The 27,477-nt window shown below is 44.4% G+C and overlaps 1 protein-coding gene and 1 pseudogene across 1 annotated transcript; one reads left to right on the top strand and one right to left on the bottom strand.

The window, feature by feature from the left end:
• Positions 1 to 500: 500 nt before the first annotated feature.
• On the top strand, positions 501 to 27,477 carry LOC147451498 (uncharacterized). The gene is made up of 5 exons (XM_086520391.1): positions 501 to 711; positions 837 to 903; positions 26,673 to 26,770; positions 26,846 to 26,974; positions 27,069 to 27,477. Exons 1-5 carry the CDS (start codon positions 580 to 582, stop codon positions 27,174 to 27,176), a joined length of 534 nt encoding a protein of 177 aa, XP_086376517.1. The 5' UTR covers positions 501 to 579; the 3' UTR covers positions 27,177 to 27,477.
• LOC147451499 (uncharacterized) lies at positions 4,566 to 7,678 on the bottom strand (annotated as a pseudogene).

Here is a 27,477-nt window from a genome sequence, read left to right as displayed (position 1 = left end):
GGAGATATATACCATGCTCCATTGATCCATGCAAGAGGATTCCTTCGTCCTTTTTTTTCGACACCCCAGAGGGCCCATAGGGGGAGGTGCTTATCCCTTCCAAATATTAGCCATGTTACATGGTCAGGCAAGGGCTGCGTACCATCGGGCAAGAGCCACGCGTAGGCATCACCGTGGCCACCTAATTGATGCACCACGTCCTGGGAACGACGGAGAGAACTCGTAGCAGCGAGCTATCAGGTGACCCACCCCAAGAGGAGGATGCACTTGAGTGTCCAAGGGCAAGAGCCCTAGCAACGTGAACATCAGGTGTCCCTCTAGAGTGTGACCCAACAAGGGATTTGAACCCACAACCCGAAGGTTGAGAGGCCAAAGCCTTACCTTATATTGTCGTTGTTTGATGCCCCTTCTTTGTAACTTTTGGTCTCATGGGTCATCTTGGCCTTTTGCAGACGTCACTAAATACATTTCATGTCTCTCTCTCTCTCTCTCTGCGCATGATTGACAATTTTTGAAACAATGGATTATAGCCATACTGGAAATGGGCAGGGTGGTTGTGCCACGTGAGTCAAGTCAGTAATGTTTCCAGCTACGTTTCCAACGAGAGTTCAGCTTATTAGATTGCAGGGTTCTTCTCCCGAATTCTCACGTTATCCATCCGCCAGTCTGAAAGGATCTCTTAAGCATACAGGAATCCAAAACCGCGAAAAGGTTGGTGCCATTCTGCTGCTTAAGTTCACTTGTCCCCTTGCAAGGTAGTCGCACTTCCTTGTAAGGTAGTCATTTTTCACAAACGTGATGTTTGCTCAGCTGAATAGATGCTTTTTTTTTGGCAGATTTTGCTGAACGATGTGGGGAGTATTCCTGCTTTCAGTTCTATCAGCAAACAAAAGATCTGTACAAGTAAGGGAACCCAAGCATTTTTGTGAAGTTTGCTTCTCAATTCTCGCAATTGGATGAGGAATGTCATCAAATAGCATAGGTTTTTCACCTATCTATGCATTGCCCCTCATGTAACATCAAGATGGCCACTTGTACCATTGCCCACTAGGTGTGAACTAACTATTTGTAAGAACAGTACACTTGGAATCTAGTCTCTTGGTAGCTCACCAAGACAATGTGTGAACGGTGTGTGTGTAAGAATTGGCAACAAAAGATGGATGGAAATGATTGACAACAATGACATAGGTGCAAGTATGCTCGCCTCTGTAGGCAAGTAGTGCACCACCCAAAATCTTCGTGATCAACTTCTCTGAAAGAGTATGAGCAGCTGGTACAACAGCGGCAAGTGAACACTTCTCCGAGTTTGGTCCCTAGCATGGAGAGAGGCTGTAACATGCTTAGAAAATCCAAGCAAGAAATCAATACCAACACACGAAACATAAACTGCAACGACTTGAAGAGAGAAAATGAAATGATATATTAATGTCTTCAAAAAGCCAAAAGACCTAAGAGACCAATCTATTACAAACTGGTGAATCTGAAACCATGTCTGAGTACACAAAAAAAAAAAAGAGATACTAAATTGAATCTAGAAGTGCTACTAGCTACAATTGTGTGGGATATGTGTGATGATTGATACAATGGGTGCCCAAATACAAGAGAAAGATACAATGGGTGATGAATCCATCCTCATCTGTACGTACAAGGGGGACCCCAAACTAGGCGCCCCAGTTGCTTTTCAGCAAGTCCAAAAGCTAAGACCCCAAAAGCTTGCACAAAATCCACCAGAGCGTTCATAGAGCGTTCATATTGCTGTGCCACATGGCAGTGCAATTCGTGGCGCATTTTTCGAAAGCCACGTCATCAAGCCTGCTATGCAATTTTTGTAGTTCCTGCTTATTGGGATTAGGTCTGCCCTCTCTAGTGGGCCCTTTTACGTCCACTAGGGTAGTGCCATGTCGTCACACTTGTGGCATACCCCCCTCTTGAAAGAAGAGTAGTCGTCCTCGACTACGCCTGCAAAATAGGCAAAGGACAAGAACTAGCTCACTAGACTACCATGAGTCTATACCTTTGCACTTTGTGTTATGGGTGAATTTGGGCTTATCCTAGATTCATCTAGGTCTATTCATTAATCCTATAGCGAACATGCAGACTTCACATTGTGAAGTTTTTATCCGAGTTACGACCAATTGAGATTGTGCTAATTCTTTCTACCTCATTTTTGTGCTAAGTTTTCGTATGCTTCTGTTAGTGCTAGGCTTCATGATGACTGAGTCTGCCCTGCATCTCTAGAGTGATGACAAAAATTCTGTATGCGGATCTTTGTATTGATGCATGCTCGTGCGTTTGTGTGGGAGAGTTCATACCTAGTTCTACACCCACTATTGGGCATTGACGACATTGGTGGGGATGTTGTAGTATTAGTCAATACTATCCATGATGGAGCTGATGGTTATATTGTCTTGTGGGTGACTACCATGAGTCTACACCTTGCACTTTTCGTTAACAATGAATTTGGGCTTATCCTGGATTCATCTAGGTGTATATACGTAATGCCTCCACTGAGTCAACGCATGTATAATTGCTAAAAGATCCTTCTCATAGATTTGTGCAACCCTCTTTGGTTTAAAGAACATCTTCCTTCATAAGTTTGGCGTTTCCATCTTGCATTAAGACTACTCCCAGACTTCTCAGGTGTCGTGGAAGGGTTTAGGGTTTTAACTCAGATCTAGTACTTCGCGCAAACACAAGGTTACTTTGCTTCAGTTGAGAGAATCTAAACTAAACAAAATGAAAGAAAGAGGTAGAGAGAGAAGAGAGTAGACATTGCATGTCGGGTCCCAACCACCCTCAAGGGCCCCCTTGCTCTGTTGCTAGAGCAAGTACTTGATTTAGATTACTTGCACAATGCTGATACAATGGCTAATTGCTGAATACTGAATACTTCGTGTTGATGCTGATCTAATGCAAAACGCTAAGACTGATCTAGTGTAAAAATGCTGGGCTTGGGTTGATTTGGTGCAAAAATGCTGGGCTGGACTGATGCAAAAATGTTAGGCTGAGTTGATGCAAAAACGTTGGGCTGAGCTGATGCAAAACACTAGGCTGACGTAATGGGAGGGCACCACGTGCCAACGGAAAAGAACAGATTGAACATTTTCAGGTGCTTCGGAAGAGAATAAGGATTTGCTCGGATCTAGTACTCCGCACACAAACACAAGGGACGCTTTGAAAGCGCGAAGCAGAGGGTACCGGTAGGTGCGCGTCGCGATGTAGTGCAGGATTGGGGCAAGAAGCAGGAGGCAAAGTGCAGCAGAGAGGAAGCGCTAGGGATCAAAGTAGGGAGAGAGAGAGAGCTCATGTTTTTGGGGAAAACTCAATAAGTGAGTTTTGGGTTTTTCCACTTTTATTATAAATGACTTAAAAAAAAAGTGTCCAGACAAAGTATAAAAATGTACAAAACGGGGTTATTTAGGCCTTTAACCCAACAACCTTCCACTTAAAGGCATAAATGACACCTTTAAGTTAACCAACTCCCACTAGCTGTATGCAATGCTCATGTTGAGCCTTAGCAAGACTCTTGGTGAGAACATCTGCAGGGTTATCCTGTGTATGGATCTTAGTCAAGGTAGTCGACTAGACCATCCTCCAATACCTGACGTATGAAGTGGTACCGCACATCTATGTGTTTGGTACGCGCATGAAACATTGGATTTTTGGCTAAATAGACAGCACTCTGGCTATCACAACCCAACACGGGTGTATGAGCAGGCATGCCAAGTTCTTTTGCAAGTCTGCCCAACCAAATGGCCTCCTTTGAAGCCTCTGTGGCTGAAATATATTCAGCCTCAGTAGTAGTCAATGCCACAATTTTTTGCAACCTAGAACACCAAGAGACTGCACCACCAGCAATGGCAAATACATATCCACTAGTAGATTTCCTGGTATCCATGTCACCTGCCATGTTTGCATAACAATATCCCTGCAACTTCAAGTCACTTTTTCCATAATAAATACACTTTGATTGTGTACCTTTCAAATATCTCAAAATGCATTTCATAGCTTTCCAATGCGCCTTGCCAGAATTCGACATGTATCGACTAACAACTCCCACTGCATAAGCAATGTCGGGACGAGTGGCAACCATAGCATACATAAGAGAACCACAAGCTGATGCATATGGGATTCCCTTCATTGCTTTCAATGCCACCTCATCCTTTGGGCAATCTACTTTGCTAAGCTTAGTGTATGGAGGTAAAGGTACTCCAAGAGGCTTAGCATCAGCCATATTAAACCTGTCAAGTACTTTTGCAATGTACCTTTCTTGAGATTAAAACAACAATTTCAGCTTTCTATTTCTTTTAATACGCATGCCCAAATATGCTCTGCATCACCCAAATCCTTCATAGCAAATGCTGAATTTAGCTTATGTTTCAGAGCATCAAGACTAATCTTATGTTTCCCGACAAGCAGCATGTCATCAACATAGAGAACAAGTATGATGGGACTACCATCTTCATCCCTTTTCGTATACAAACAATGATCTGCATGGCTGCGTTTAAAGCCTTGAGACAACATAAAAGTGTCAAACTTCTTTTACCAGTGCCATGATGATTGTCTCAAACCATCAGAGCCCTTTTCAGTTTGCATACAAGTTCCTCACGTGTAGGAACTACAAAACCTTCAGGTTGTTTCATGTATATGTCCTCTTCAATGTCACTATGCAAAAACGCTGTCTTTACATCCATTTGATTCAATTCCAAATCAAGCACCGCAACGAGAGCAAAAAGGACACGTAAAGTTGTAAGCTTTACAACAGGAGAAAAGATTTTTTGAAAATTAATTCTTTCTTTCTGTGCATATCCTTTTGCAACCAATCTTGCCTTGTACTTGGGTTTTTCATCCACAATCTCAATCTTGTATACCCATTTGTTAGGAAGAGCCTTTCTCCCTTTAGGCAATGGCACAAGATCCCAAGTATCATTTGCATACAAGGACTTCATTTCCTCTTGCATTGCAAGCTCCCACTTACTGCTTGACTCACATGTCTTAGCCTCTTTATAAGTGAGAGGCTCCCCTTCATCTGTCAGCATAATATAATGCAAAGAGGGATCATATCTACTCACATTCCGCCTTGGACGAGTAGAATGCCTCACCCAATGATCCACATTATCTGGAAATGGGTCTACATCAGGTGGAACAATGATATCATCAACAAAGGGCTGCTGTACATCATTTTCAGCCCTGTTTTCAGCATTGTTATGTGCCTGCACATGCCCTTCAGGAGCCTCATTTTGCTGTCCAACATCATCTAGCTCAAACACCACTGGTTCATCAACATTTTTAGCCATATGTGGTGCATCCCGAGGGTCAAAATTAGGCCTATAGGTGGCTGTACATACTGAATTTTGACCTTCTTATGGTCACCATTAGAGGCACAATTGTTTTTAAGCAGCCTTGCCTCATTAAAAAAAACATCCCGGTTGCGTACAACCTTTTTGAGCTAAGGTAACCAAATTCTATAGCCCATTTCACCTTCTTCATCGTATCCCATGAAGAGGCCTTTAATGGACTTTGCATCCAGCTTACTCCTCAACTCAGGCCTTACATGCACAAACGCTTCGTAACCAAAGACGCGTAAGTGATCATATGAAGGAGGTTTACCAGACCAAACCTCTTCAGGGATGTCACCTTTCAAAGACATGTGAGGTAATCGATTACATATATGCACTGCAGTTTTTAGAGCTTCCCCAAAATCCATGAGGGAGATTAGCTGTAGACAACATGCATCTCACCCTCTCACATAAAGTCCTATTGTATCTTTCAGCCACACCATTAGAAGAGGGGCTGTATGGAGCAGTAAGCTCCATCTTAATGCCCAAATTTTCACAAAATTTGTTAAATTCACCATTTGTGAACTCACCCTCATTATCCGTACGCAAGCATTTCGGCTTTTTACCTGTTTGAGTGGTCACAATTGCATGAAATATCTTAAATGCAGCAAAGGGTTCATCCTTAGGTTTGAACAAATGAACCCAAATTTTTCTAGAATGATCATCAACGAAAGAGACAAAATAATGTGCACCCCCCATAGATTTAGTGGGCATGCTACAAATATCAAAATGTACAAGATCAAGCACATTAGATTTGCGAGAGACATGGGAGTAATAAGAACTTTTCACTTGCTTGCCATATTGCCATTCATTACAAAAATCAAGCTTTGTGCCTTTAGCATCAAGCTTGTTCAAATTACAAAGCTTAGTAAGGCCTTTTTGGCTTATATGGCAAAGCCTCTTATGCCACAACTCCATATGTGAGTTAATTTCAGCCAAAGCAATAAATTTTCCCAACAATGCCTTTCCATGCAAGCAGTAAAGTGTCCCTTTCTTTGTACCTTTTACAATCAGCCTTGAGCCTTTTGTCATCTTCCATGATCCTCTCTCAAACAAAATGCTGTAACCATGCATATCCATCTAACCAACATAAAGTAGACTCTTCTTGATTCCCGGCACATATCTAACATCATGCAAGACAATCTCATTTGTGCCATCTATAGAAAGATGCACGGTGCCAATACCCTCAATGGAACATGCATGATTGTTTTCAAGGTAAACATGGCCATGGCTGCTTGCAACAAAAGTAGAAAAGCACTCCTTGATAGGAGTCACATGAAATGAAGCACTGGAATCAACTATCCAAGTTTGGGATAATGCATCATTAACAGTCAATAAAGCATCAATTAGATCATGCTTGGTGATCTGCATATCCTGTGTATGAACATTGAGAGAGACATTAGACTTATGAGCATCATCAACTGACAAAGTGGCACATAAGATGCCTTCAATATCTACCAGCTCCTCAATAACAACACTAAAACCACATTGGTCTTTTCTTTGTCCTTTGGACTGTCCTGTGCATCTGTCTTGATCTCCTTCTTCTCTTTCTTTTTGTCTCCACCGTTCTTCTTCCTTTCCAATTCTGCCTTATAGTAACCTGCAGTCGGGTTTCTTATGACCTTTCCTGCCACATTGATAGCATGTCACATCACCCTTGCCTTTGTTGGCATTTCCCCTTTCTCTACTCTTACTCTTACTTCTCTGTGCATAGGCATTCTTCTTCTCTATCCTGCCTCAACCATGTTGGCTGAGCCACCTCCTTCTCCACTTGCTTTCCTCCTAATTTCTTCATTCAATATTGAACCCCTAACTCCATCAAAAGTCAAGTTGGGATTATTTGACAATGAGACTACCAATGTTTCCCAAGAATCAGGTAGAGTCATCAGCAAGAAGATAGCTTTGAGCTTATCATCAAAAGGGGCCAAACCTGAGTCTTGTAACTGAGATAGAGTGCCTGTAAACAATGACAAATGCTCTGCAGCGCTCTTGGACTCATCTAGTTGCATGCCAACAAGTTTTTGCATCAAATGCACCTGATTAACTGGGGTCGTATTCTCATACGTTGCCTTCACCCACAACTCAGACGCATTGACAAGACCCTTGAGATCTACCAAGATCTCGTTAGAGACGGCCATTTTAATGTACGTAATGGCCTTCTTGTTCAATGTAAGCCATGCTGCATCTGACATATCTTTTGGCTTCTCTGCTTCAAGTGCCCTGTCACAATCTTTAAGAAAGAGGATTCCTTGAATCCTATCCTTCCAAAGATCAAAACCTGTTTCCTCAAACCGCTTGATCTCGAAGAGATTCTTAACGTCAGAGGAAGTCGATGCCATAGTTGCACAAACAAGAGGGCTTAAATGCTGAATTTTTTTGGGCAAAATGCACCAAAAACAGAACATAACCTCACCGCAATGTGCACAACAGTTCCAAAGTGTCACAGAAGCAATTTGAGCCAAAACTATGCAAGTTTAGGCAAGAATAGCAATTTCTGAATTTTTTGTGCAGAAAATTCAGCAAGCAAATTTTTGCCCAAAAACAACAAATGTTGTTGTTTTTAACCTCAAAAGAGTGTACATAATGCAAAAACACAGCCTTTGGGAGCATGTATGGATAAAAGCCCCAATTTTTAGCATAAAAGTACAAAAAATTGACTTGAAAAGGGCATTTTGCATCCAAAACTTGCTTAATGCTCGGGAATTACAGCATTTAATACTTTCCCCAATCCAAATACATCAAATGTACATTTGCATAAACCTGCGTAAATCTGTAATTTGCTCTAAAAACTTGTTTTAGAACCTAATTTTCAGTAAATTTGGTTGATTTAGGGTAGTAGGGACCAAGTACAAGTGTTCCCACAACTTAATACATCATGAGAGAACCTGTACTTTGCTGTAATAACCTGTTTTTGACTTAAAAACAGCTTGTTTTGGGCTGCTTTGGCACTCTAGGTATCCCCGGTGACCCCGGAAGCAAGGGGGTTCGCGATAGAAGTGGAGATTGTCGCAAGAAAACACCTTTTGCTGGCTATCCAGCCACCTGCGCAGGTCCTTGTGAAACCCTAGGGCTCTGATACCAGTTGAAAGCGCGAAGCAGAGGGTACTGGTAGGTGCGCGTCGCGATGTAGTGCAGGATTGGGGCAAGAAGCAGGAGGCGGATGCAGCAGAGAGGAAGCGCTAGGGATTGAAGCAGGGAGAGAGAGAGAGCTCACGTTTTTGGGGAAAACTCAATAAGTGAGTTTTGGGTTTTCCCACTTTTATTATAAATGACTTAAAAAAAATGTGTCCAGGTTCAATGTGAATCTAGACAAAGTATAAAAATGTACAAAGGGGTTATTTAAGCCTTTAACCCAACACACTTTACTTCACTTGAAAGAACCGAATTGAACTAAAAGAAAGAGAGAGATGAGAGAGAGAGAAAAGAGACGACACATAGATGTCAGGTCCCAACCCTCAAGGGCTTTCTTTATTCTTTGCACAATGCTGATACAATGACTAAATGCTGAGATGTTGGGTACTGATGCTGTGGTACTTGATGACGACTATGTTGACGGCGATGATGATGTCGACGGTGACGATGGTGACTGTGACGATGACGACGATGATGTCGTCGTCAAGTCCGGGATCTGCGATGACGATGACGATGACGATGACGAAGGTGTCGTCGTCAAGATAGGGATCTGCGATGACGATGACGAAGGTGTCATCGTCAAGATAGGGATTGCGATGACGATGACGATGTCGATGATGACGGCGTGAATGGCTGAAAACTTAAAACGCTAGATGCTCTGTTGGGGATCTGCTACTGTGGTGGCACTGCGGCTTGGATCTGCAACCGTCGAGTCGCATTCGGGCTGAAATGCAAAAACGCTAGGCCGATCTGGCTGAAAATGCAAAACGCTGGCTGATCTGGCTGTAAACGTTCTTGGTTTGGCTTGGTCGATGCGGCGAGGATCTGCTACGGAATGGGGAGGATCCACGAAGCTAAGGGTTGATGACTGAAAACTGAAAATGCTAGGCTGATCTGGGTCTTCTTCTTCTTGAGAAAAACGCTAGGGCTCCTGTTGAGGTATTGCCTAACTGCTAGGTGCTTGCCTCCTTGTGTCCCTACTTCTTTTGCTTCTACTGAGTTCCCAATGGGTTTCTTTTGTAGATCTTTAGCAATTTGCCTTACCTACTTTTCTAACAAACTCATGATTTTTAAAAAGAGTTCCAAAAGTCACTTGTAAATAAATGACCTATAAGAGACGGTTCACGTGGTAGAAAATGCTCATGCTGAAATGATTGTACTGTGCAAGAGAGGGTATGCAACTGTGACTGGCCTGGGCATGCACGTCCTGCTAGAGGCTCACAAGGTGCCAAGCTAGGTCCTACGCTAAAACTCATACTAGACTATGGCAGCAGTGTACCCACGTGGCGCAAGTGAAGTGCGCACGTGACTTCCCCCCGTTAAAAGTGAGGCACAATTGCTGAACTTCTATTTGTACTTCTGATGTTGACTGATGAATGCTTCTGATGCTGTGGATGTACAAACCAATGCAGATTCCTCCGAAACCAGGGACTGATCGTGCTGCGGATGGTGTGGGTACTGCTGGCGATGCAAACACCCTGTAAGCGTCACTCTCCAACGTTACTATGATTGCCGAATATCAGCCTCGGCTCTATACCAGATAGTGCTGACTCTGCCTGCTGTAGCAAGAGCTGTTTCCCGAACACTGACTGTGGTGAAAACATTACCGGTGCTGATGGACTGGGGTTTGGTTCTAGGGTCCTTTCCAAAGGTTCAATGAAGAGGGAAATGGATGGACACTACATGCAAATGCGAGTGCAGAAGAGGTTAGGGATCCTGTCTCCAACTCCTTCCATATCCGCATACATAGCTAGGAGATGGTACTCAAGATCTGGGTTCTAGTGTATCCGATGTCGATCTTCCTTCAAAGACATGGCAATGAAGAGGGATCTGGTAAGTCCATGGTCGGGGCCCAAAGATTCTTCAGGAAAAAAAATTGGGAGAGGTTCCTTGGGTTCTTGATGGTTCTTCTTGGGTTCTTTGGTTCTTACCTTGAGTTTGCGAAGCCGAAGCACACACAGATACCAATGTCAGGTGTAGCGGAAGAGAATAAGGATTTGCTCGGATCTAGTACTCTGCACACAAACACAAGGGACACTTTACTTCACTTGAAAGAATTTGAATTGGACTTAAAGAAAGAAAGAAAGAGATGAGAGAGAGAAAAGAGACGACATTGGGATGTCGGGTCCCAACCCTCAAGGGCCCCCTTGCTCTATTGCCAGAGCAAGTACTTTCTTTATTCTTGCAGAATGCTGATACAATGACTAAATGCTGAGATGCTAATGCTAATGGGTACTGATGCTGTGGTACTTGATGATGTTGACGACGATGATGATGATTGTGACGATGATGTTGTCGTCAAGTGCGGGATGTGCGGTGATGATGACGAAGGTGTCGTCGTGAAGATAGGGATTTGCGATGACGATGACGAAGACGAAGGTGTCGTCGTTAAGATAGGGATGACGATGACGATGATGATGTCGACGATGACGATGCTGTCGACGACGACGACGTCAATGGCTGAAAACTGAAAATGCTAGATGCTTTGTTGGGGATTTGCTACTGTGGCGGCACTGCGGCTTGGATTTGCAACCGTCGAGTCGCACTTGGGCTGAAATGCAAAAACGCTAGGCTGATCTGGCTGAGAATGCAAAACGCTGGCTGATCTGGCTGTAAACTTCATTGGTTCTCGGCTTGGTCGATGCGGCGAGGATCTGCTACGAAATGGGGAGGATCCGCGAAGCTAAGGGCTGATGGCTGAAAACTGAAAACGCTAGGCTGATCTGGGTCTTCTTCTTCTTGAGAAAAACGCTAGGGCTCCTGTTGAGGTGCTACCTGATTGCTGGGTGCCTGCCTCCTTGTGTCCCTGCTTCTTCTGCTTCTACTGAGTGCCCAATGGGTTTCTTTTATAGATCTTTAGCAATTTTCCCTACTTACTTTTCCAACAAACTCATGATTTTTAAAAAGAATTCCAAAAGTCACTTATAAATAAATGACCTATAAGAGGTGGTTCACGCGGTAGAAAATGCTCATGCTGAAAAGATTGTACTGTGCAAGAGAGGGTATACAATTGTGACCGGCCTGTGCATGCACCTCCTGCTAGAGGCTCACAAAGTGCCAGGCTAGGTCCTTCAAAGCACTGAAGTCCCACTCCAGTCTGTAGATCCAAGCAATGAACCTGTCCAAGAAGAGATCCAAGATCCTCTCCCTAAGTCCATGTAGATGCTCCTGTGTAAGCAAGTAATCTGGCGTGTCGAGGTTAAGTGGTAAGTGTCTGTCCACCCAAGAAGGTGGTGTCTTCTCTGGGAATGTCGTGATCCCATATGCCATAAGCATGGCCATATTTCGTGTGAACTCCTCTGATGAGTGCATAGGTGTGTCCAAAACAATGAATGCAATGATCAGTTGCGTCTGTGACCTCGTTGCAGAAATCCTAACCCTAAAACCTTTCACAGTTGTGCAAGAGGCAAGTGCGAACAAGTGGCACAGTTACCTATGCAATGCACACAGTGCACACCCCTATTCAAGGGGCTGTATATCCAGTTGTACACACACATTCTACACCATTTTTGGGCACCATATTTCTCGAAGCTCCTTTCAGGTGAATATTACTGCAATAAAGAAATACCCAAAGGGGCATCTATTTAGAGGCCAGTGCTTTGTAAAAAGGGAACTTCGCCCCTCTCTCTCTCTCTCAAGTGGAGATTACTAGACTCATTCGTCAGGACCTGATCCAGTTGGATACCAGGAGGACCTGGATAGAGCCGCCACAGGAGTTGGGCCTGAAGATGGCTTTCTATAGAGTGCATCTTCTCCACCTCACAGGAGATGGGTTTGTGATTCGACCCAGCTACATGGACACACATATGTCTCATGGTTTGCGGTGTGCCATTGGTCAGATACGCACATCCTCACATCAGTTGGAGATTGAGACTGGTAGATTCAGAGGGATACCAGCAGACAACAGGATATGCGGTTTATGCCAGCCAGAGCCAGAGAGAGAGCTACATTACATATGTCATTGCATAGTGTACTATGAGATTCGGGGCCGTTTCCACTGCTTATTCAGAGAGGGTTTTGGTCCTATCTCTAGGGTCATGAGTTATGAGGATCAGAGATGTCTTGGACTATATCTACTTGAGTTACACAGATATAGAGACACTTTATTGGGGAGAGCTAGAGAGAGACAGTCCCAGAGACGGATTATAGATTTCTTTTCACTAGATATGGGACTGCCAGAGGAGCAACCATCAGTGCAGAGCTCCGCCCACACTCATTCGACCACTACTGGCACTCTCATCAACCGAGCATTGGAGCTACGGAGATCCTGACGGCCACGATTGAGGAGAGGGGCTACACAGCATTGACGGAGACTACAGGAGAGGATTCGAGCCATACTCTCTCGACATCCGGAGTGCAGATGAGGATGGATTCTAGTAGTAGTAGTAGTATTTTTGTTATAGTCTTTTTGTACCCATACATGGTATCAGATTCACAATTTTGTAACAGTTTGGTCTCATAGGTCATTTTGGCCTTTTGAAGACGTTAATATAACATTTCATTTCATTTCATCTCTCTCTCTCTCTCTCTCTCTCTCTCTCTCTCTCTCTCTCTCTCTCTCTCTCTCTCTCTCTCTCTCTCTGTGGCACCCTCGCTGTCTCTTACACGGGTGGAGATCACTAGACTCATTCGTCAGGACCTGATCCAGCTCGACACCAGGAGGACATGGATAGAGCCGCCTCAGGAGTTGAGCACGAAGATGGCTTTCTATAGAGAGCATCTTCTCCACCTCACAGGAGATGGGTTTGTGATTCGACCCAGCTACATGGACACACATATGTCTCATGGTTTGCGTTGTGCCATTGGTCAGATACGCACATCCTCACATCAGCTCGAGATTGAGACTGGTAGATTCAGAGGGATACCAGTAGACAGCAGGATATGCCGATTATGCCAGAGAGAGCCAGAGACAGAGTTGCACTACATATGTCATTGCACAGTGTTCTATGAGATACGGGGGCGTTTCCACTGCTTATTCAGAGAGGGTTTTGGTCCTCTATCCAGGGTCATGAGTTATGAGGATCAGAGATGTCTTGGACTATATCTACTTGAGTTACACAGGTATAGAGACACTTTACTGGGGAGAGCTAGAGAGAGGCAGTCCCAGAGACACATTACAGATTTCTTTTCACTAGATATGGGACAGCCAAAGGAGCAGCCACCACTGCAGAGCTCGTCCCACACTCATTCGACCACTACTGGCACTCTCATCGACCGAGCATTGGAGCTACAGAGATACAGACGACCGCGACTGAGGAGAGGAGCTACACAGCATCGACGGAGACTACAACAAAAGATTCGAGCTATACTCTCTCGACATCTAGAGTGCAGATGAGGACGGATCCTCACCATTTCTTCCATCTTTGTTTCACACACTGTTACATCCAGTTTACCGGGTACCTATTGTATCAGCTGCTACACCCACGTAGTTTTAGATTGTAGTAGTAGTAGTAGTATTTTGTTCCACTTCTAGTTCTTTTCTAGTTCTTTTGTACCCAGACATGGTATTAGATTCACTATTTTGTAACTGATTGGTCTCATAGGTCATTTTGGCCTTTTGAAGACGTTAATATAACATTTCATTTCATTTCTCTCTCTCTCTCTCTCTCTCTCTCTCTCTCTCTCTCTCTCTCTCTCTCTCTCAGGGGAGCCACGCAGCACCGACGGAGATTGCGGCAGAGGATCCACAGGATTCTAGCATGACACCCAGAGTGTCGATCAGGATAGGCTTCATGCTACTGCTATATTGTATCATGGTGACACTTATCCCCACTTCGTACCTTTATGGCATGATACCATTGCTCAGCCTACCAGCCACCCATAGGAGTCGGTAGCACTCCTATCAGTTCTTTGTTTGTAGTTTTCTTTGTTTGTACCCAGACTTGGTACTAGACTCATCATTGTAATCAGTTGGTCTCATAGGTCATTTTGGCCTTTTGTAGACGTTAATATATCATTTCATTTCATTTCTCAACCCTTCTACCTCATTACTAAGCTATGATGTGAGCTGGGAGCTTCCCTTCTCTATCTATTATGTAAGTCGATCTAAGAGCTGAATACTCTCCTTATTATCTGCTGGAACTTCCTGTTTTTCTGTCATCTACAGCCCGGGAAGTAGCTCCAGCTGGTTACCGGCTGCACTCTGCAAACTGGATGAGATCTACTGGTGACCAGACACCGAGATGGCCAGTAACACATCAAGCTAGTGGCACAAGCAGGGAAAACATGGGACACATGGCCCATGTGAGAGAAACTACCTCATGCAGGCTGGCCTTCACTCTTTAAGATTTGCCCCTAGGAGATGTCATCACTAGCAGTTGCATCCCTAGAGATGACAAACTCTAACACCCCTTCTAAGCTCTTGGACGGTGTAGACAACTGTGGAGCTGATAAGTGATAATTGAAGAAGCTCGTCTATCCTAAGTGAGAGAAAGGTACCAAGGCATAGCCGGCCTCGGATTGTTCGTGCGATAGTGGTTGGAAAGTGGCATTCACAAGTGTCAATAGTGGCTCGCTTATCAGGAACCACTCTCGTTTGGCATTCTGGATAAGAGCTGACTTGAGGTAATTTGTTGAGAGAAGCATAAATATCGTTTGATACGCCAAGGATAACTCCTTCAATGGATCTTGTCTGATAAGTGTAACCTGGTTGTTGGCTTGAAATTTGAAGAAAGAGGTCAGAGCGCACAATCCATGTGCCGTGTACCCCAGCTCACTCTTTGGCCGTTAGTTTTACATTAAAATTGACATTGTATGCTTGTCAAATATAACCATCATGCTAAGAGTGCAAACCTCATGCATTGACAAGATATGGTATCATAGTTGAGGAAGAAAGTTTCTGCGGAATAGGGTGAATCGGGCGGCAATCTCGTTTGGAACCGTGAGAAAACTTCCTCTCAAGACCGGGCAGTCGATGGATCTCATCTATCGCGACAGATCTTCTTGTAGATGATCTCCTACCGTGTACCGCCCACCAAATGGGCACAGGTGCACACAATGCAAGAGAACCTTGTAAATTGGGGCTCTACACAGAAGGAAATGTGAGTGCTAGAAAGAGAAAGAGAGATCGCTGGCTAGAACTACAAGATGGAGAAAAAGGCGCTGGGCTGATCTACAACGCTAGAGAGAGGAGAGAGAAAACGCTTCACTCTAAAGAGAGAAAAACGCGAGAGAGAGAGAGAGAGAGAGAGAGAGAGAGAGAGAGAGAGAGAGAGAGAGAGAGAGAGAGAGAGAGAGAGAGAGAGAGAGAGAGAGAGAGAGAGAGAGAGAGAGAGAGTAGCCCAAAATGCTGGTAGCTCTGCATTGAACACATGCCAAAAAAGTGCGAGGGGGGGTCCTGCCTCATGCCAGCCTACCGAAAGGGTACTTTGTGGAATGCACCGGTGAGATAAGGACCAAGGTACGTCAACTCGGATACAGCTGGACACAGCCACAAAACAACCCTCACTTCTTAATCTGCTCTTGGGAAATACTAGAGCCACCATCGCATAGGAATTTGAACTCTAACACTATGTGCCACGTGGACACGCTACTACTACCTTTTTGGAGCCAAGGCTTTTCTATGAATCCAAGGGATTTATTTCTAGTAATTTTGCGAGCCTATTCGTAGGATTGCATGTCCGGACTGGTCCATCATATAGGCATCTCCAGTACCCTCTCGCATAAATGGTTTGTACATGTGTTTGACGGTGGTTGTTACACCTTGGTGAGTATCGGCCGACAACACGAGCATGCAGATTAAGTCTAAGGAAACGTGTCGGATTAGTTCCCATGTTAAATGTATTACCGGGTAGTGAATTATGGACTTAATAGTGCCAATTGAATTTGTTATTCTCAGTCCCAGAGTAGTTGTGGAGAATAAGCTATATCCTCAAGATTTTATAAATATCAGTTGTTGAATTCAAAGCTAGGTCCTCACTCAATCAAATTGAAGCTGAGATAAGTGGGGCGATTTTGGATAAGTAAGGTGATGGTGAAGGAACATTCCTCTTATTGGACGTGTCAAGAAGCATGTTTTTAAAAATAAAAAAAAGCGCTTTAGAAGTGTATTATAAGAAGCAAAAAGTTACAATGCTACTTCCTAAGGACTTGAGATGTTTAGGGGAGATGTTACAATCAGAGTTGGGGGAGCTGCTACATTTAGATATATAGCCGGGGCTGAGGTTACAAAGACTATCAAGGTGATGAGTGGGGATAAAACCAGGGGTAAATTTGTGGGCAGTACTACAGGGCTAGAGGCTGGTTGATCAAAACACTTTTCCTTCATATTCAACACCGTGCAATGAGCACTACAATCAGGGCTAGAGGCATGTTGATCAAAACACTTTTCCTTCATATACAACACCGTGCACAATCAGGGCAATTCATCGATTTGAGCTTGGAGGGAGTCCACAAACACGCTTGCTTTCATTATTTCACAAGCAAGCAATATGATGTCATTGGCCACATACTCGATCGAATGAGGCAGTACCTTGTTGAGAGCCATATTGACAATGTCACTTGTAGTAGGTGCATGTGTCTCTAAGCACAACAATCCTAGCTCGATAAATCTTGAGATGGTCATACCTCAAATCTCTTTCGTGCAAATTAAAATCAGTAAACAGTAGCCTGAGATTAGGAGTATCCTCTCAAACAAATTATTTCTCCTCTACTTTCAAATAATCCAAAGGGATTCACTGCGAGCTTTATACCCATGAATGTCACGTGCACATTGCACTTGAACCACGTGGACAAGCTATTGCTACAGGTCATTGTCAGTCTTAGTTTGGGATCTAGTCTAGCACCCTTGTGAGCCTCTCGAAGGACCTACATATCGAGACAGGTCAATAGTTGCATACCCTCACTTGCACAGTACGGTTATAAAGTCATTATAAGTCGATCAATAATAATTAAACCCCTCCGTTGCACCTTACATTGGTATTAGAGCTTTGGAAATGCTTCAGCTTCGCGAACTCAAGGGAATAAAAGGATCAATAACCCAACAACAATCATATTTTATTTTTCTCTATATCAAAGAAGTTTTTGTGTCCTTATCCCATACTAATACTACTTGCCTACGGATATTAGCTTTTCGTGTCCTTATCCCATACTAATACTTGTTGCCTACGGATATTAGCCAACCACTACGCATTGGCCGCGCTCTCGTCTTCATCGTCATGTCTTTGAGCGAAGATTGGCATCGAATACACGAAGATCTAGATCTTGAGTACCCAGATCTGCTCGCCTCATATACGGATATGGAAGGACTTGGAAGAAAAGTATCCTTAGCCCTCTTGTTCAGTCGCATTTGCAATAGCATGCATCCACTTCTATCGGCATGGAACCATTGGAAATACCTCCGAGCACTCTTACCTTTCATCTTCAACCACAATGGTTTCACAACAAGACTATTTGGGTGGTAGTACTTGCTCACAAGGTAGAGTCAACATCAAGGCTGATATTGTGTGATAGTAGTAATGCTACCTAGTAACTCGTATGGTCAGTTTTTTATATCGCAGCAGTATCTACATCTGTAGTACACCGGTTTTAAAGAGTTTTTATCTGCTATGCATCCACAAGCATCAGAAGCATTCAACATCAAAAGTACTGAAAGCACTCACAGGAAGTTCAACAGTTGTTGTGTCTCACCTTTAACGGGGGGATGTCACGTGCGGATTGCACTTGAGCCACTTGGACAAGCTAATGCTACAGGTTAGCGTCATTCTTAGTTAGGGATCTTGTTTGGCACCCTTGTGAGCCTTTCAGAGGACCCGCATGCCGAGACAGGTCAATAGTTGCATACCCTCCTTGCACAATAGAGTAATAAAGTCATTTAAGTCAATTATTAGTAATAAATCCTTTCAGTAAAGAGACAGAATCTAGACTAAATCTCCTACTAGAATTTGCTTCCAATTAGGAGTAAAGCGTATAAATTTTTTGAGCGGACCTAGGATGGGTGCTGATAGAGGCCAATTCATAAACAAACGATGGAGACTTTCCACTTCTCTAGATGCTGTGCAACAAATTCCATTCAAGGCACGAGTATTGGGGATTTCTAAGTAGCCCATTGGGCTCTTATAAACTTACAAGGGATGCCCAGAAGCAGAGCCCCAAAAGCAATTCACTCAAAAGCACTAAACCCCAGTACCGGCTTGTACTGAGTTGATGCAATATAAAGAAATACCGAAAGGGGCGCCAAGGTTTGGGGCCAATACTCTCTGGGGTGGAATTCCGCCACTCCGTGTCGTGTGCTGTCTCTCTCTTTCAGTTCAGTTGTTATTGAAGTGTTAAAAGTCTGTTCAGTCTGTTCTTTTCTATTGGCACGTGGTGCCCGTCTTGTGACAGTGATATCAGAGCATCAGGCGTGTGCTTTTCTGAAAGCATACCGGTCCTGCAAAAGAGCAGACAAAGCTATTGGAATTTTATTTGAGGTATCTTCGGCATCCGACACTGGACTTATTAGGCACTCCCACCCTTACTTCATCGCGTATCGGGCGTGCTCCCGTCTTCATCGCTCTGTCTTACAGGGCATAAGCCATAAAGAACCCAAGACTTGGAATTCATGGATTCGGCAGAATATTTGCAGTTTCTGCTCAACGAACTTCAAGACATTCTTTCGCGGCATCCTCAACAGAATCTTCCGATGCTGCAAAGTTCTCAACAATTTTTGAACTACATGTTACCCCCTCTGATGCCCCAGGTGGTACCTCCTCCGACATCAGAAAGTACAAGAGCTTCCAACCGGCAACCTTCTCAGCCGTCTGTTCCAATCGGGGGAGTTTTCAAGAATATGGTGCAGCATCTGACCCTGATCCAGTGCAACCACCTTTGCCACCACCATTGCCCCCACCTCCACCACCACCACGGCCACCAGGCTACAATGGTTGGAGCCCATATGGATACCCTTATTATCCATACCCTGGATATGCGCCTAACCAACCCAAAGATTTCAAAGATGGCGGCACGACAATCAAAATTTTCACTTTTTCCAGGGTGAAAGATAGCAAGAAAGCATTGCAGTTCCTACAGCAATTCGACAACATCTATGCTTTAGAGAACTATACAGAAGAATCCAATATTTCTCGAGCAGGAGGATTTCTTAAAGATAATGCTATGCAATGGTGGAGTTCAATCGTGACACAACCGCATGCTCCAAGGACCTGGCAAGCTTTCAAGACAGTTTTTGCACGTAGCTACATGACTTCTATGTTTGAAGTCCGGATTTCGGCAGAGTGGGGCAACTTGAAAATGCTTGCCACTGAAACCATGGACGAATATAACCAAAGGTTTCTCGACGTGTACCTTTTGGTGTCCTTCTTTAGATCTGTTCCCTTGGAGGTCCAATGCAAGCGATACACCATTGGACTACCATCACCATTGTAGGAATATTGTCTATCCAAGCAAGTCTCCACCATGCAAGAACTTATGGACCATGCCGTAGTCGGCTACAAACTGATGAAGGGAAAGCTAGAGTTTACCACAGAAGAATCTCCGGCCACTAACCACAACTCTCGCCAACAAAGAACAAATTCTCGAGAGTCTCGTGGAAGTCAACCACAAAGGCCTCGTTTGACACCTCAACAAACGAGAGACACCTTACTACAAGAAGGCCGATGTTTTGGATGCTTTCAAACAGGACATAACTATTTTGGTTGTCCCCAACGCACTGACAGACCCGCGGAGCCCCTGACTCCCACGTCGACGGTCGACAGAAACCAGGACCATTTCCAGCCAAAAAAGCTAAACCGGCTATTGGATTAGTACCTGACATCTATGGCATACGCCTTGAAAGTACAAATGAATTATGTCGAACATATGGCAAAGTCAATGGCTTCAAAGCCCTTATTTTCTTTGACCCGGAGCTACAGAGAACTTCATCCATCGAGGATTCTTAAAGCAGACCGTTTCCAGCCAAAAAAGCTAAACCGGCTATTGGATTAGTACCTGACATCTTTGGCATACGCCTTGAAAGTACAAATGAATTGTGTCGAGCATATGGCAAAGTCAATGGCTTTAAAGCCCTTATTTTCTTTGACCCCGGAGCTACAGAGAACTTCATCCATCCAGGATTCTTAAAGCAGATGCACTTTGATTATGATGCAGAGGGTGGAGAAATTGAAGTTGAGCTAGCCACGGAGCAAACTCAGAAAGTGGTAGCGCTCATTGGTGCTCTTTCGGTGACTATTCAAGATTATCATGGAAAAGCTGATTTCCACATCATGAAGCTGGGCAATTGTGACGTTCTATTAGGCATGCCTTGGCATCACAAGGATGATGTGACTCTCCAGGTTCGGAACCGAACCATCATCGTGATGCAGAAGGTCAAGCCAGTCGTCCTCAAAGTTCGGTTGTCCGAACAAAACCCTGAATGAACTCTCTAGTTGTTTTATAGTTAGATACTTTTGAACTTTGTTTGAGAAAGTATTGTTTAAAACTTTGTTTGAAATGGATGGTATCTGTTTTGAACCTGTCTTGGTGCCAATTTGAAATGTTTGACTCTGGTTTTAATACTGGTTTCAATGATCTTGATTCTTGAGTTCTTGAGGTTCTTGAGAATCTTGAGTTCTTTAGCTTGCAATCTATGTTAGAGAAGGTTTTACTCTTACCCTAGCTCGACTCTTCCCTGCGGGCGCACCCCTTGGCGGCCGTGCGCTCACACCAAAGTTGCTTTTTCTCACCTCACGTCGATTGGCCAGCCGCTAAGTGCACGGTCCACTCTCAATGAGTGAAAAGAGGAACAAGGGGAGGCTAGACAAGCCCTTCTTTCTTGGGTTACCTATCACTCTTCAAAAACACGAGTAGGAATCGACACGCCCAAGTGGACTTGGGTTACGTGCGACCGCAACAAGCAAAAAAAAATTCTTGTGGTTCTTTCCTTGAGTGATACAGAACATTGCAAAAGCTCTGATACCAATGTAAGGTGCAACGGAAGTGAATGTTGAACTTTGCTCAAGATGAGTGCTCCGAACTGTGCTCAAGGGTTCCTTTTACTTACAGATGGGAGAGCCTTTCGTTCCTTTAGTGAGAGAGTGCAATGATCGCAAAAAAAGTGTATGACATTGTGAATGAAGGTGCTGAGAGAGAGAGAGAGAGAGAGAGAGAGAGAGAGAGAGAGAGAGAGAGAGAGAGAGAGAGAGAGAGAGAGAGAGAGAGAGAAATGAATTGAAATGAAATGCTATATTAACGTCTTCAAAAGGCCAAAGTGATCTATGAGACCAGAAAGTGACAATGTGGTGGATCTGATACAAAGTCAGAGTAACAAGATGACAAAATGACAGAATGACAAAATGACAAAATAAAATACTATGGAATCCTAAACTGCTAGGTGTGGACTAAGCAGCTAAACAGCTAGCTGGGATAGCTAGATCATAGGAGATGCAGCACCGGTCGTTGGCGGATCTCATCAATCTCCTCCATGGTTAGTAGTCTGACCGGGCGTCGTACATGTCGAGCCAAAGTGACCGGAATCCTCTGATGCAGGCTCTGTCGATGCTATGTAGTCCTCCGCAGTTGTGGGCGTCTGGATCTCCCCAGCTCAGTCGCTCGGTCGATCAGTATGCCTCTGGTGTAAAGGGACGAGCTCTGCTGTGGTAGTAACTCCTCCGGGTGTCCAGTGGCAGCTCTAAAGAAGTCTGTGATCTGTCTCTGAGACTGGCTAGCCTCTCCTCTCATCAGGCTCTCTCTGTGTCTGCGCAGCTCGAGCAAAAACAAACCGAGGCATCTCTGATCCTCGTACCGCATGACTCTAGAGAATGGTCCAAAGCCCTCTCTGAACAAGCAATGGAAGCGGCCTTGTATCTCGTAGTAGACGGGGCAGTGGCATGTGTAGTGCAACTCTGTCTCAGGCTCGATGTCACACAGGGGGCATGTCCTGGCCTCTGCTGGTACTCCGCTGTATCTCCCAGTCTCGATCCAGCTAGTGTGAAGATGTGCGTATCTGGCCAATAGCACATCGTATCCCATGAGACAAGTGGGTGTCCATGTATCTGGGCCTCGTCACAAAACCATCCTCCGTAAGCTGGAGGAGAAGCTCTCTGTAGAAAGCCATCTTCGTGCCCAGCTCCTATACTGGCTGTATCCATGTCCTCTTCGTGTCTAGCTGAGTCAAGTCCTGGCGAATGAGCCTGGTGATCTCGGACTGTGTAAGAGTCAGAGAGGGCACATCCAGTGAGTACTGGAAGGGAGGCAATCTATCTATGCTGAACCCATGCGCCTAAAACCATGATGTCATCTCTCTATATCAGAATGCTGTATCTCCTTGCATGGCTAACTGTCGAGAGGACTCAAGTGCAAGGCGTGCATATTTGTCTCTGGGAAGTTCCCACATGTGGTGTATGAAGGAGACAGATCTGGTGAGCCCCTCAACCACCAGGTGGGGGGCAGCTAGCTTTGCTCGTACATTAGCACGTGGTACTGAAGCCTTGGCTCTAATGAGCCGCGAGATCATAGAGACCAGAGGCTTCTCCATGTCCCCCCATCCATCACTGCGGCCTGTCCTCCCGTGATGATTTAGTGAAGGTCCCCAAATCTCAGCTCCATAGAGAGAGAGAGAGAGAGAGAGAGAGAGAGAGAGAGAGAGAGAGAGAGAGAGAGAGAGAGAGAAGAAGAAGAAGAAGAAGAATACAACACTAGACGATTCTCAAACCCTCCTCCAAGGGCCCCCCTCTCTATGGCAAGAGAGGTCTATGCTATTGATTGCACAAATCTGGTACAATGGTCTAGATGCAATGGACTTGCCGATGATGTCGACGACAATGATGACGAAGACGAGGACGGGCTGAAATCTGAAAACGCTAGGGCTGAAATCTGCAAATCTGCTAACTGCTGAATTCTCACACTGTGTCGGCGAGGACGGTGGCGACGACACGACGATGATGCGCTGAAAATGCAGATGCTGAAATCTGCGGACAGCGGCTGAATTTGAAAACACTGGCTGAACTGACGGTGTAGCGAGGATCTGCTGCGGGTAGGTGAGATCTGCGAGGCTAGGGGCTGATTCTGCGGTGTCTAAGTGCTGAAAACTGACAACACTAATGCTAGGGGCTGATTTGACGCTGGAAATCTACAAAACGCTAGGTCAAGTGCTGCAACTGAAAACACCAGTGGATGTGTGGCAAAAACGCCAAGGCTGATTTGCAACCAAAAACGCTATCTGCTTCTTGTTGGCTGGAAAACGTTAGGCCTCCTGCCGGCATAGTAATAGGGGACGCCCTTTTTCGGGCTTCCCGTCCCCACTTGCCGTCCCGCTCTCTTTTTTACACTAAAAATCCATTTCAGCCCCGTCCCCCGTCCCCCGTTCCCCCGTCCCGGAATGCGTCCCTTGTGACTATGCCTGCCGGTCTTGCTGAGAAGGTGCACTGCAAGTTGCTGGAACTTTTGCTACCTCTTTTGCCAGAAAGTGCTAGAGCTAGGTTTTATTTATACAAACTTAGCAAATTTGCCCTATCCAGTTTCCCAACAAAGTCACTTATTAATAATAAGTGAAGAATGGATAAATAGGGAAAATGGGTTCTGTGCACTGTAAAATGCTCACGGTGGGTATTGACTGTCATGCTGATGATCATGCTGTGTGCAACCAGAGGATATGCAACTACTCTAAGTGCCTGGACATGCACAACGTGCGCACAGGTTCATAAAGGTGCCAGAACACGACGTGCGCACAAGCTGATGATCATGCTGTGTGCAACTAGAGGATATGCAACTACTCTAAGTGCCTGGACATGCATGACGTGCGCACAGGCTCACAAAGGTGCCAGAACACTTCTTAAGCTGACCTGAACCCTAGACTTGAAGTAGCTTGTCCACATGCACAAAGGGTAGATGTGTACGTGACAGTGTATGGAACCGACGATTCCTTAACTTGGAGGACTTATTGTCAGGGGTGGCTAGGAGAGGGTAATGATCCGCCAAGATAGAAGAGTTATAGCGAGGTATTACATACCTGGGCACCATGTGCCAAATAACAGACAAAACTGGAACTGACTTTAGCACTTAAACACAACTTGAAACTAAGAAAAAGAGAAATTCCACACGAAGAGAAATTCCACACGATAGATACAAAGTGGTGGAGTTCCACTCGGAGATGCAATGGGCCCAAAACCCTAGCGCCCCTTTCAATATTTCTTGTCATAGTATTTAGTCAATACTATGCATGATGGGAGTTGATGGTTATATTGTCTTGTGGGTGCTCTACCGTGTTATACCTTGCACTTTCCTTTTAAGGGTGAATCTGGGCTTATCCTAGATTCATGTAGGTATATCACTTGATAGTTTTCTCCTTTAGGGTTGGTAGGTATAATGCCTCACCATCATTTGATAGTTTTCTCCCCCACCCACAAAAGAATAGTAACAACCGCAATCTCACTTGCAAAAGTCAATCCGATTCTTTAGCTAACATTGTCTTCATGTATACATGCCAATTACCATCAGTACCAGACAATACATTCTCTATTATGCATCACACCACACAATTCCACAATCAAATTTTCTATCTAGCCATCTCATCCTCGTCAAGTTTGTCGATATCCCATTGTAGTGATATTAGTCATCACGCCCAGATCGTATTGATCCTTGACAGATGTCTTGATCCACTAAGACCACATACCCAGTCTATCTCATCCAAGTTGGAACATTTGCTGCCCCAGATTCATATGCTTCTCAAAGCCCAAACTATCCATGCTCATTGACACCAAAATCTAGTCCTAGGACTTCTGCAAACGTACGAATCCTGTTACTAATGGCTCTACGGAGAGAAAACAGGACCCTCCTAAGCTCAAACCCAAGGTCCCTAATCGCTTTGCTATTCTGGCCTCCCTTTCCTCCTTTGAAGAAAGTGATGTGGCAGTCTCACTGTCTTCTGACTTGGAAGACGAGGAAGTCGATTCTCTAAGCTGGAGCTCCAGGTTAATAGGCTGGATGAGGAGGTTCTTATTGATCTCAACCAGGCCTCTCCTCCTCCTGATCATGCCAATAAGGAAAATTTACCTCCAGCTAAAGAAAGGGTGACTCCGACCCATGGACATCCAGAAGGACAACATTCATTCTTTGGGTCATGCAGTTTACACCAAAGTCTTACCCCAGCAAAGAACAAAAGGGACAGGAAGTCAAGCAAATAAAGTGTCCTTTTTGGAATGTAAAGGGACTCTCAGACCCTCGCAAAGCTAAGAAGCTGAAAGGATGGATGCTTGATACCCTATAGATATCAAGGTTGCAGGAGAGGAGTCACTTAAACTCCTTAGGAAATCCCCCCAACAAATGTGGTTTGTCTCTGAACATAACAGAGGGTCAGGGTGTGCAACCATTGGGATACTGCTCTTTTGGGTCGTAGATGACACTCAGTGCAGAGTTGGTCTAGTGTGCTGTTTTTGTGTCCCGTGTCGTTTAGTATCAGTTTATGCAGCGGGCTCTATCATTGATAGGAAACTTGTTTTCAAAGCCGGTCAACTGATTTTGACTTAAAAAGCTTCATGGGGCAATATCACATCATGCAGAAGTCGATGTCGGTCATCTCAGGATAGTTTGGACAGGAGAATGTTAATGGTATAAAGGACACTGCGCGCATGCGAAAGTGTGATCATTGTGAAGAATGGGTGAGAAACGACATTTCGCAGAAGGATGGGTTTGACCTGCAAACTTGACTGAATAATGAAGAGAACAACTTTGCAGTTGCGTTTATGGATATGGCGGGGAAACGACCTGTTGTGCGGTGTTCAATGAGGGTGATATGCTTGTGATGGAGCACAATCTTATGTGCCCTCTGAAGTTGACACAGCGTCTGCAGAAGAAATCACGATGTGGTACGACACAGCCACACAGCATTTTCGACAGCAAGGTAACACTGTGTTTATGTTTGCCTCTCTTAGATTTTGCACAGCTGCCCTGGTGTGGGAAGCATAAGTATGCTCAAAGCATGAGGAGGGTATGGTTCACAAGTACAAGTATCTTATGGCTAATGTGAGAATTGTGGTGTGAAAAAGCTGTTCTTTTGTCTAGGGAAACTAGTAGACGACCAAAAAAATCATGTGCAGCTGAAGATAACCAATTTTCACAATGCTCTAGTAATTTGACGTATCAGGAATCGTTGTCCTTTTAAATAAACTGAGTCTAATTCACAAAACTGAGGTTATATTTTGGAAAATATTTTAGCTATAATGGATAAGCCAAAACGTTACATTTTCCTTATTTTCTTTTCTCTCTCTGTGAGTAATTCTTTTACCTTTGCAGCCTATGGCCGGAGAGCAGCTTATGGGCATCTGTATTCAGTTGCATTGTCTAATAGTTCGCATGAAGAGGATTCTTCCTCCTTGCCTTCAGAAGAACATGTAGGTAACAGCTTAATGTGCATGATGATTGTGTTATTTCAATCCCTGTGAATTAGAATCACATTGTTCATGCAGGAATCAAAGATTGATCTAAGTCTTCCCCGAAGAAGACTTCAGGTCTCTTTCACTTGTGATGCTTGTGGTGAGAGGAGTCGACGGCTCATAAATCCTCATGCCTACGCGCGTGGGACAGTCTTCGTACAGGTTTTGGCATTTTAATTCAACTCCCTCTGTTTATGCCAAATGATTACAGAAAATTTGCTCTGGTCATGCTAAATGAAACACTTTGCTTTGCCAGTGTGCAGGGTGTGAAGTTTATCATAAGCTAGTGGACAATTTGGGCTTGATTGAGGAATACGACTTCAGACTTGAAACCGACTCAAAAGTGGATGGGTCAGGGTCTTGAATACTCTGGTGGGGGCAATCTTCAACAAAGGGGATAATATCAAAGCTCAGTTCTTCCTTGGGCTATATCAACTTTTATAGAAGGTTCATTCATCAGTTTGCCACTTCAGCCATATCTCTACACGAGTTGACATTGAAAGGTGCTAAGTTTTGTGAACTTCAGAAAAATAGCCTTTCAAGAGCTGATGTGCTGGGTAGGGGTTATGTAGCGCTTGAAAATACTTTTTTCTGAAAACTTGCAAAGTCTACATATGAGAAATTTTAGAGGTAAACTGACTATATTTGAACGTTTTTACACTAAA

This window comes from Adiantum capillus-veneris, chromosome 9, assembly GCF_014529385.1.
Source record: "Adiantum capillus-veneris isolate H3 chromosome 9, ASM1452938v2, whole genome shotgun sequence".
In the NCBI taxonomy this organism is placed as follows: domain Eukaryota; kingdom Viridiplantae; phylum Streptophyta; class Polypodiopsida; order Polypodiales; family Pteridaceae; genus Adiantum; species Adiantum capillus-veneris.
Note: the sequence above shows the minus strand (reverse complement) of the source record. Positions and strands in the feature narration are given on the sequence as shown.

Bases quoted from the DNA above. Each gene is read 5' to 3' on its own strand.
- LOC147451498 (XM_086520391.1), top strand. From the start codon at position 580: ATGTTTCCAGCTACGTTTCCAACGAGAGTTCAGCTTATTAGATTGCAG. The intron at 904-26,672 runs GTAAGGGAACCC...TTACCTTTGCAG, and splicing joins CAAACAAAAGATCTGTACAA to CCTATGGCCGGAGAGCAGCT. The intron at 26,975-27,068 runs GTTTTGGCATTT...TTGCTTTGCCAG, and splicing joins GTGGGACAGTCTTCGTACAG to TGTGCAGGGTGTGAAGTTTA.